Source organism: Protobothrops mucrosquamatus, unplaced genomic scaffold (assembly GCF_001527695.2).
Source record: "Protobothrops mucrosquamatus isolate PMUCROS unplaced genomic scaffold, P.Mucros_1.0 scaffold2474, whole genome shotgun sequence".
Taxonomy (NCBI): Eukaryota; Metazoa; Chordata; class Lepidosauria; order Squamata; family Viperidae; genus Protobothrops; species Protobothrops mucrosquamatus.
Window position 1 is genome coordinate 286,103 of NW_015388544.1, and position 11,780 is coordinate 297,882.

At 37.0% G+C, this 11,780-nt stretch overlaps 1 protein-coding gene across 1 annotated transcript in view; it reads left to right on the forward strand.

Annotated features, from left to right (window-relative positions):
- Positions 1-792: 792 nt before the first annotated feature.
- LOC107295750 (cytosolic phospholipase A2 zeta-like) overlaps positions 793-11,780 on the forward strand; it is a gene marked incomplete at its 3' end in the record, with an annotated part of 17,019 nt that continues 6,031 nt past the window's right edge. Inside the window, exons 1-10 of the mRNA XM_015825072.1 lie at positions 793-861; positions 1,171-1,243; positions 2,112-2,248; positions 3,393-3,530; positions 5,561-5,627; positions 7,065-7,237; positions 7,785-7,898; positions 9,360-9,397; positions 9,819-9,960; positions 11,120-11,256. Of these exons, the coding sequence (XP_015680558.1) occupies positions 793-861; positions 1,171-1,243; positions 2,112-2,248; positions 3,393-3,530; positions 5,561-5,627; positions 7,065-7,237; positions 7,785-7,898; positions 9,360-9,397; positions 9,819-9,960; positions 11,120-11,256 (1,088 nt within the window). The remainder of the gene's footprint in view (positions 862-1,170; positions 1,244-2,111; positions 2,249-3,392; positions 3,531-5,560; positions 5,628-7,064; positions 7,238-7,784; positions 7,899-9,359; positions 9,398-9,818; positions 9,961-11,119; positions 11,257-11,780) is intronic.

An 11,780-nucleotide genomic window follows, 5' to 3' on the forward strand; every position in this document is an offset into this window, starting at 1 on the left:
GAAAATAATATGTTTCCTATTATAATAAGCAGATAACTAAACGCACCTCTAGAATCGAGAGTTGGGGGGGGTCATGTGACTCATCTCAACCAACTCCTTATTCAATGCAAGAATCCAAATTTAGTCTTTCATGACAGATAGATATTCATATTTTCTTGAACACAACCAGTGAAGTGGAGCTCACTATCTCCGATTCCATGGCCAGATTACCCTTAAAGAGCTTAAAGAACCATGGTGCCGCAGTGGTTAGAATGCAGTACTGCAGGCTAACTAACTACTTACTCCAGGAGTTCGATTCTGACTGACTCAAGGTTGACTCAGCCTTCCATTCTTCTGAAGTCAGTAAAATGAAGACCCAGATTATTGGGGGCAATATGCTGACTCTGTAAACCACTGAGAGAGGGCTGTAAAGCACCGTGAAGCAGTATATAAGTCTAAGTGCTATTGCTGTTGCTAACTGCTTTTGTTTACATCTTCACTGTAGCATTTACAGCAGGGCTAGCTCTTAGCTGACCTTGGTTGATCTAAGAAACTTAGAATGGTTGGGTCTGGTTAATGGCTGGATAAAAAATCCCAATGGTGCGGTGAGAAAAAGCAATGATAAACCATTTCTATATTGTTAACAATCCTACAAATGATGTTTCTCTCACCAAATACCAAACTTTACTATAATAGTACTACTGTACTATTCATACCTAATGAAATTAAGGATTTTCATTGATCTGTTTCAGTATTTTTAACATTATAAAATAAATAATTTAATTAGCTTAAAGTACCTAGGAATAGACCCAGATGTGTTCTGGATATTTTGAACTAGCACTCCCACAGTTCTTTGGCATTGGCCTTGATGATGGGGAACAGGTCAGAGTTATCTGGAGGATATCAGATACCTTCTTTACACAATACTGTAACCAGTAACTATATTAATTAGCCATTTGGTTAAAATACTCACTTGTCTGTTATACTTATATTTTTACATTTACAGTGTTGTCTCTTACATCCTTCTCCAATCTGGAGCCTTCTAGAGGTTATGGGAATGCAACTCCCAGAATTCACAATTAACACAGTAGAGGTTGATCAAAGGGGCTGAAAATTCTAGGAGTCCAGAAGGCTCTCCAAATATATTTCTTGTTTTGCTTAAATTAAAATAAATTATCTATCTTGTTTCAGTTTGAGGTGCATCCTTACTATAATCTCACAGTAAAAATCTTGAGAGCCAGAAACATCCATGGCCTAGATATATGTAAGTAATCTATTTAAATTGGTTGTGGATCACCGTTGTTCAAGATATAAATGTTAATTATGCTTCACAGCACACCAATTCATTATCTAGTTGGTATCAACTAGATCATAATCTAAAGTATGATGCTTGAAACTGGTCATTTGTATCTCAAGTGAGAATTTGAATTGATTTGTGTGATGACTCATTTGTTTGCTTTAGCATCTCAATAGTATTAAGACACGCTGGTTCTAATTTTCTTAGGCACCATGGCATTTAATAATTTGTTTTCCTCTTGACCTTCTCCTGTACATATCTCTGAGGAGAAGACTCTCAGTCTAGCAAACCTAGTTACTGGAAAATATGTTTGTGGAATTTTTAGGAAATACATTTTTTGAAGATGCAAGGCAGAGGTATAAAGGATAGTTGCTGTATTCTTGGAGAAAACAACGGCCCATTAGGCATTCGTACAAGCACATGGCATGCTTCCAAACAAAAGTCTCTGGACTTTTGAAAAAAAAAGGCACTTAATTATGCAGAAAGGAGAAAGGCTGAAATGGTGAGAAATGGAATAAATACATGAGGAAAGTCCAACACCTCCCCTGCCTAGAAATTATTATACAAACTAATTATGGCATGAAAATTTCAACCGTTATTTTTACAGCAGAATCACTTATATTCAACAGGTGGTAGGAAGTTTCTCCATTGTGTTAACAATACTTGCTCAGAAATAAATATTAAGGTATTAGTTGTATTGTAGTTTAGGATTTTGGCCTTGATCTCTCTTCATATCTACTAAGCTGAAAGAGGCTACAAAATGCTGTTGACAGATGAAGAAAAATAGCTTTTTTAGGCTTTTTCTATCCTTGCATTTTTTTCCTGATTACTATAGTGTCTAAATCAGATTGTTATGTGGCCTTGAAACTTCCTACGGCATCTCCATTGATAAAAAGAACTCCGGTTGTCTATAACAGCAGTGATCCTGAATGGAATGAAACTTTCCAATACCGAATCCATAGTGCTGTAAAGGTAAGCTTGTTCTTTACCATTCCCATTATTGATATCAGCTCAGAGGAGCAAAGCTTTGTCACACAAAGTCTACTCAGCTATATCATATGACAAAAATGTGGCAGGACTCTTTTTTTTCCAAACTCTTCAAACTCTGCTACAAAGCTATGATGAACAAGATAACCAGCTGAGATTTTCACTTCTGCATAACATTCTGAATGAAAATACAGAAAGCATAGCCGAAATATTGGATAATATTTAGATTAGAACTAATTCACAAACACTTTTGTTTTAATGACTGATTTGATCACCGGTGTTTAGGGAAATGATAAACTTTCACTGCCCAGTCCATCAAATTTGCCCATGATCACTAACCCAGCTGGATGTATCTTTTGAATAGCTTTCTGTCAGATTATCAGTTATGTGCAGTGGTAGTTGGTCACTATGTGATAATCATGCTCCTCTTCCTTTCACCACTAATAAGGATGAAAGTTTGATATTAATCGAAGGTGTACTTAAAATCATTTTTCTTCAGTTGGAGAAGAATTTTGATGCATTTAGGTCCATGTGTAGGTAAATGTATAGCAAACTGAAAGACAAATGAGCTGATGAACCACCAGCTCTGTCTGCCAGTGTCAAAAATGACTAATTGCTAAGTTGAAAGAGTTCAATATACAATGAAACAGCTATGAATAAATGTTACCAGGTGCCTAAACTCATCAAATGTTTCATAGCATATGATTTGGCTCTGTCACTCTTTTACTTTTAAGCAAATAGACTCTTTTTCTGAAAGGCAGATATTGCAAAAGAAAGGCTTTAAAAAGAGTGAAAAAGTATGATGTGTAGGCAGTGGTGGGATTCAGATATGTGAACAACCGGTTCTCTGTGTGGATCCCGCTTCCGGAAGTCCATTCTGGGCCTGGGCAACAAAAAAATTAGCTACCAGTTCTACCGAACTGGTGCGAACTGGCTGAATCCCACCACTGTGTGTAGGAAAAGGTATCTTTACTGGGAAAATCTCCGTAGCTTGCATGTGTTTGAAGTGTGATAACAACAACACTAACAGAGCCTGTAAGCAAGGAGCACCATAGACAATGGTTTAAACATGAATACATGGGAAAACATTTGTTACTTGTTAAAATAGACTCTCATTTGCACTTTGCAGAATATTCTGGAGTTATCATTCTACAACAGAGGCATTTTGCTGAGCAGTCTCAACAGTTATGATACTTCCGTTGCTTTTGACTTAGGTAATATTGCCCCAGGACAGGATCTGACACATACATTTGTGCTAAATTCTGAGGTGAGGTGTTCTTTTATATAGGTATTTAGCCTTCTCATTTGGTAACGATTTGAGTTTTGTTTTAACTTGATCTTAAAATACTAGAGAGTCTGGTAACCAGGTAATGTCTTCTAAAGCAAAGGTCCCCAACCTTTTGGGCACCGGGGACCGGTTACGTGGAGAGAGGTTTTTCCATGGACCGGAGGAGGCGTGGTTTTGTGTGCTGCCTGCATCCTGTAGATGGGGCTTTCCTTGTTTGTGCGGACCGGTTGCTGGCATGCCACGACCTGATACTGGTCCACAGACCGGGGGTTGGGGACCTCTGTTCTCAGATATTGATATTTCTATAGTACAGACTTTCCATATACTCCTTCCATATTTCTTCTTGAAATCAGTTACTATCTGTCTGTTGTCATTCTTAATATGTTAATTTGAGGTTAGGACCTCCTTCTGAGTGAGGTTAAATAAAAAAGGGTAGTAATGCTACATTTTTCAGATTCCCAGGATCTATGCTTTTATAGATCACAACATGGTAACCCATTTTATACCTACATCACTATAATGAAACATCATTCTAAATAGCTGAACTCTTATTTGTGAGCCAGACAAGTTTAATTTGTAATATAATCAGCTTCAACCTGGTGTTCTTGAGGAGCGTTGGATCACTTTTTTCACTTATTGCAACTTCTGGAAAAACACTCAATATTTTCAATAGAAGTTGATGTGATTTTTCTTTTTTTGTTTTAAAATAAGCTATATGAATCAGTCACAAGATGCTAATTAAGTAGTGTAGTGTATGACAGCACAAGAAATTAAGTTGTAAACAACTGCATTGGTAGAATAAATACCTATTTATTTGCTTTAGTTAACACTTATATAGACAGAACTATAGTAAAAACTCATTAAGGAAGCTGTCATGGTTCTGACAGATGAAACTCTTCAAAAGAACTTCAAGGCATTGTTTACCTTAAAGAGTCTTTTATTCGAGAAACAAAGTATCGGCACTACATAGTTAAAGCCAAAAACTGAATTTCCCTCCCCTGGCACAAAGTAGCAAAGCACAATTCTCTCCTCCAATTAACAGTCATAAATCACATTCTCCAATTAGCTTGAAGCACGGGCTTTCTCCCCAGCTCTCCAGCCCACCAAATCTTTATCAACTCTGAGCACAATAACCTTGGATTCCCACGGCTGAGTTATTATTGTTATTACTAGCTGGACTCTCATCCACATTCCCCCTCCCAGCATCAACTACCTCTAAAAGCAAAAGAGGAAAATGGCTGCATTTCCATTTGTTATCAAAGCAAGAATATTCAATGTTAGCAGCGTTGACAGAAGCAGAGACATGTATCACCCTTTGTGTAGCTGTGAATATCTTGGGGCCGACTTGACACTCTTTTAACTTAACTTTTGTCTCACCCTTCAAGGAGAAAAGAGCAGAACTGGATGTTGAATTTTCATTGGAAAAATGGTGAGGTGTTTCCTTTCCTCCATCATGATATAATAATATGCAAACATAATTCTTTAATTCATGTTCCATTTAAACCTAAGCTATTATTGGAGCACTGCAATTATTTGTCAGCTCTTCATGGTAGCTAGATTGAGAAATAGACATTACAGGAATTTCATGAATGTTTTTTTTTGTAAAGTTTATTAACAGAATCTTGAAAACCAATCCAAAGCCTTTCTAATGTAATGCCCTTTATTCCGGCTATTTTTATATTTTGGGACTAATTTTCTTCTAGAACTGCAATTTTTACAGTTTATGTGTCTATGGAATGTTATTATTTTCATTGTCCTGTTTTTTTGATTTATATAATCAGAAAATTAAGCAAGTATTTTTATTTCAACAGCAAGCATCCTTCCTGTAGGGTCATTACTAATGGAGTTCTTGTGGTGAGTAAAGGGAATAATAATGGTTATTGAGACTCTTAATAGATAAAATGATTTTTAAATATATTTTTCACCATAAAAATAAAAGAATAATTAACGCATTTGCATAGCTATTTCCCCCCAATTGGATTTTTTTGTTTTTTGTTTTTTTCATGTAGGCACAACCTTGTCTGTGTATTAAAGGAACTATCAATAAAAGTAAGATGGCCCCATGGATGATAAAGGGTAGGTCCTTTGTTAACCACAGATCTTGGAAAGAAGCAATGCCAAGTTCCCCTGTCTCATAAACCCAGTGTTAATATGAGTGAAATAAATATGGTTAATCAAGTACACATTTTTCACATATACTAATCCCTGAAGGTACAGATATAAGGTACAGATACACTCTGATATTGCACAAGAATTATTACAGAAAATTTTATCTGTAGAAAGTCAACTAATAAGCTGTGTCTTTGCTCCAGGGACCATACCCAATGGAAAACAAACCTGCATGACTTAAACTAGTCTTCTTTTCTTAGGGCTCCTAGATCTGGGTGGCAAAAATTTGTTTCTTTGCTGTTATGTTGCTGGGAGTTTTGCTGCCCTGTTCTGGATTTTTTACTTTGTTGTTTGTGCCACAATGTTTCCCAGGCTGGCGTTCTTAGCTATAATTCCGAAAATCCTAAACTAAATTCCCAAAGAGTGTCTTTAGCCAGGAACTTTGTTTCTTCAGAACAGACTCTACAGATTGTGTTTGATGGGCTGCTGCTCTTGTTTTTTCTCCCAGTTCTTTGACTTCTGATTTTGTGATTTATTTCATATTATACTAATCAGCTAAAGTCTCTGCTGCCTTATAGTTTTGAAAGGGAAAGTATTTGCTTACTGTAACAGGGTACAATTTGTTTAGAATTGTTTCTGGTGATACAGTACAATTTTTCAAGATAGATACTGTAGATTTTATTTAAAAGTGTTGAAAATAGGCCCATGTATGGGGAAAAATAATAGTCTGGATTTTCTTAATATTCTGCTTTTGCTTAGTATTGTTCAATTCTTATGTTCAGGTTATTTCAATAAGGAATTATTTCTTCAGCAGAAAATGTATTTGTTTGCTAGAACTTAAATGCCTGTCCAGTCCCCAAAGGAAGTCAAAGAACTGACTCTTGTTATAACCAATCAAAGCAACATAACAACAAAGCAATAATTTATTAAACTTGCATTACATTGTAAAAACAATACCTTTGGCACTTGAGGAACACTCATTATTTACACACACACACACACACACAGACACCCCCCCACACCCACCACCACACCCACCCCACACCCACCACCACCACCACCTCCTCTATCACCAGACAAGATGGTTGACTTATAAACATTCTGTTTCCAAGTTTCTGTGGAAACCCATGTTTTTATGTCTACGGAGATTCTCAGTCATCCAGGTTACGGTTGCCCCAAAGGTGCTTTTTCAAGAGGCAACTGGACTTTCTTGTTTCGCTTTGAAGATGTTTCGCTTCTCATCCGAGCAGTCAAAGCTGAAGAAGCTTATTGGATGAAAAGCGAAATGTCTTCAAAGAAAAATAAGAAAATCCAGTTGCCTCCTGAAAAAGCACCTTTGGGACAACCATGTTTTTATGGTGTTCCTAAAAGCCAGTTGGTTTAAACGCTTCTTTTCACTTTTAGACAATTGCCAAATTAACTTATCAGTACCAGGGTCCTTTGAAAATCAGTTAACAACGTTCTGTGGAGTAAATTTAGAAGAAAACCAGGAGGAGATTCCATTTATCTTTCATGTGAACAAAGAAGTGTCTTCTCACCTGAACCTGAAATTGTTACAAACCATAGCAATACTAGAGGTAAGATGGTGCATTTGCTTGCTAGAGCCTCAGTTATTAGAGCAAGCATCCCCATTTCAACAGATAGGCATATATAATGGCTACATAATAATTAAACATAAATTTGATACAGATTCATAAGGGGAAAATAAGTAAATTGATGAGCAGTGGCTTTTAAAAGATATCTATTAACTTTGCCTTAAACATGCAATTTTATTTCACTGAGTCCTGAAAATATTTTTAAATGAACCCATAATAAAATTAAGCGCTGTAACCTCATAACTGAGCACTAGTTATCATTATTTTTCAGTGGTCCCTGATCCACCTAGAATAATTTTAAAGAAACCAAAAAATCTCCTGCATCTGTAAAAATTTGGGATGGGCAGTAGAAGCAGTAGCTCATGAGAAGAACCAGTGCTTGTGTTCTAGGCATCCCAGGCATTTTGTTGCTGACATTGACCTTCTGATAAAGTTTGCATTCTCATTTTCCTCTATTTGGATGGACTTCCTGCTGGCATGTATGTAGCTTTGTATAATATGATTTACAGCAATTGTGCTTGGTTCCTAGGAAGGATGGAGTGAGGATTTAGAGGTGAAGACTTCAATGGTTGGGAATGCAATTATTCCAGTCTCCGAACTCCCTCTTGAAAAGGAAGTTGAACTGACTGTACCTCTAGGAAGGGTAAATATTTAAGTCTTTGTGTCAAAGTGATAGGCATGATATAAAAGCTGGTGCTGACTCTGTACTGTACAATGTTGCTGGGGAAAGGACTTTTTTATATTACATATTCTCAGACTTCAGCATCTCAGAGAGAGGACATTCCTCCATTATATTTCACCTCATTCCAGTAAACAAACTTTGGTTCTTTTACTTAGCATTCTATTCATTTTATATTGATATCTTTGTAATATGTGCAATCAAACTTTTATTCAAGATGTCTGTATATATTTTCTCTTTCTGTCCATTTCCCCCCTTCTATTCAATTGTATCTGATTCTCAGAGACCACCTGGATAAGTCCCCAAAGACTTCTTCACAAGGTTTTACAGGAATGGCTTGCTATTGCCTCCTTCCCAGGGTTGAAAGAAAGTGATTGGTCCAAAGTCACCTAGTTGGCTTTATGTCTCAGGTGGGACTAGAACTCACCATCTCCTGGCTTCTAGCCCGATACCTTAACCACCACGCCAAACTGGGTCTCTATTTTTTCTTATTATTGCATATTTTTATGATTGTCTTACTTTATTAATTGGTAATTAATTGATAACAAACTTTAATTTTTATTTTTGTTCTATCTCCTTTTTCTCTCTCTACGCAGCTTGGAATTCCATATTATTTTTATCACTAGGTTTTTTTTATCATATTTTTTATAATTTTGGCCAATTCGAAGCAGTAAACATATTCCTGCCTCTTGCTTTCCCCACAACAATAAGGTGAATTGGGCTGAGAGACAAGAGTGTGACTGGCCCAAGGTCACCCAGTTGGCTTTCATGCCTCAGGCAGAGCTAGAATTCAATCTCTTGGATAGTACTGTGCTTTAACCACTACAACAAACTGGCTCTCTATTATGGTGATGTGTGATTTTCTCTGCAATTTTTTTTATAAAGCTAGCATGGAAAAATATATCTCCAAGACTATGGAAGCTACCATATAGATAATTGCTTCATACCACCTCCTGGCTCCTTAGCATTATTTTTTTCTTTGCTGAGGTATGACACCATGGTGTTGTATACTTTTTTTACTTATTTGATTAAAATAAACAGAGTTATTTATTTTTACTCTTAATAATTCCTCTACAACTTGAGGCCCAAATGATCCTGGTGATAGAAAAATTTCTAGTTGCTTATTTCTATGTGCCTCTATTATATTGGCCAGCTCTTGACCCCGGAATGGTGGTAAATGAGTGATTTGTACCAATGATTGTATTATGAGATGTTAAAGAGTCAAAGTGTTGTCTATGTGAAAGTCTATAGACCCTTTTAGCAAACAATGTAAAGAAAATGCTTCCTGTTTTAACAAATACATTAGTATGAAGGTTTGGATCATAACAGAGTTAGAAAAAGAGCAAGAGAGTTTTCTTAATACCAAAATAAAGTTAAACATTATATTTTGCATTAGTAAATTTAGTAGAATTCTACTTCTTCCAGGATCACGTTTTGGATCTGACTTTGAAAGTTGAAGAAAGGTGTGTACAACAAACAATATCTATGAAAATCAAGATTCACTATTATACATAAGATCAAGTACAAATTAAAATATCTGTGTTGAAGAAAGGGATACCAGGGTTGTAAGTTAGAGTGGGAAATTGAAAAAAAATATTCCAGAAGAAGGCTGTGGTTAAACATTTCCAAGAAAGCCACACGGATGTATTCATGAAGACACCAGGAGTGAGTTTGACCTGAAGATTTTATATTACCTTAATTTACATTATGTTTAAATAATGGGATAAGCTGACTTTCAGTATTATGGATTTAAGGAAAAAATATGCTTCTGCTGGTTAAAACAAAGAATAATGATGTGCAGTTGATTTTTCACTATATACTGAAGTCAATTAAATGGAAGGGTAGAATCTGGATATTTTTATTCTTTTTTTTCCTCCTTTCTAGGAACCATCCCATTGATATGGATGTACGTATTGGCTTTAAACTTTCTAAGGGAGAGCAAGAATTTTTGGCAAGGAGAAAGACTATTGTTTCTCGTGCTTTAAAGAAGGTATTGAAACTGCGGGTGCCACCCTGGAAAGAAGAGGTACAAAACCCATTTGTCTGAAATGGTATAGGGTTTCCTGCCTGGGCAGGGGGTTGGAGTACTGGTAGATGACCTCCAAGTTCCCTTCCAACATTATTATTATTATTATTATTATTATTATTATTATTATTATTATTATTATTATTATTGTTGTTGTTGTTGTTGTTGTTGTTGTTGTTACTATTATTATTATTATTATTATTATTATTATTATTATTATTGCTTAGTTTTATTCCCTATGATGCAGTTCTTGTTCAGGGGTCAACAAAGCTTTCTTTTTATCTTCTTTAGGGGTAAAGTTTAAACTTGAGGAACTGAGAAAATGTTCAATTTTGAAAAAAAACAAGCCTGATGTCAATTCCAATTAGCTAGAATTGACATCCTCAGGCAATGTTTGTCAACTTTAAAATGTGTTGATTCCAAAACCGAGGATTCCTCAGGCAGCACTGGGAGCAATGGGAGCACAAAGAGAAACTGAATCCCTCCTTGACTAGTTAAATTAGCTGAGCCCAAGAAATCCGAGCTAAATTCACAGTTATTTTAACAATGCAAATTTTATTTTTAAGGAAGAAAATGCCGTGGAACAAATGCTTTCTTCTTGTTCTCATTTTATTGTTCCTGTTTTTCCCCTGTAAGATAACGTTATAAAAGATACATCCAGGTAGTCCTTGACTTATCACAATGGGGACTGGTACTTCCATTGCTAAGCCATATGGTCATTAAGTGAGTCACATCTGATTTTATGAATTTTTTACCACGATTGTTAAACAAATCACCTAGGGGTTTCCCTCATTGCCTGATGCACAATACCCATGTGATTTGCTTCTCAGAAGCCCCCTGGTAGGATCACAAATGGCAATCACATAATCCCGAGACACTGCAGCTGTCATTTATTTATTTATGCCTATCTCATACCCATAAATACATATTAGTTGCCAAGTGCCCAAAGTTTGCTCATGTCATCAAGAGGATGTTACAACAGTAGACAGACTGCAAGAACCAGGCATAAGTCTCTTTTTTCAGCACTGTCGTAACTTTGAATGGCTGTTAAATGAATGGTTGTAAATCAAAGACTACCTGTAAATGTATCATCTAAAGAAAAAAAAAGAGAGAAAGGGCCACTTCTCTCTGTCTTAAGAACACCTCTTCATTTCTCTAGGTTCCTATAGTGGCTGTATTAGCTTCTGGAGGAGGGATGAGAGCAATGACCAGTTGTTTTGGCAGCCTGTCTGGTCTACAACAGCTGGGCCTCTTAGATATCCTCACATATTTTAGTGGCATTTCGGGGTCTACGTGGTATGTAACCCAAAATCTCTATCCCTTCCAACCTGGGTTAAATGTGTGTTTAGATAAGATTTGCTATCATAATTTGATGTTGACATCTTCATGGTTACAATAAGAAGAGATGACCTTAATTCCTGACCTTAATTCCTGTCACTTAGTAATTGGCTCAACCCCAGGCCACCCCAATGATGCCCTTGACGTGATGGCCCGGTGTCTGGAGGCCGTACGGGTCTGGATGGGGAGAAACAGACTCAGGCTCAACCCTTCCAAGACGGAGTGGCTGTGGTTGCCGGCTCCCAGGTATGGTCAGCTGACTCCATCGCTGACTATAGGGGGAGAAACTTTGGCCCCCTCAGAGAGGGTGCGCAATTTGGGGGTCCTCCTGGATCCACGGCTGACACTGGACGACCAGTTGACGGCTGTGGCCAGGGGGGCGTTTTACCGGGTACGCCTGGTGCACCAGTTGCGGCCTTTTCTGGACCGGGATGCCTTGCGCACAGTCACCCATGCTCTTGTCACCTCCCGCCTGGACTACT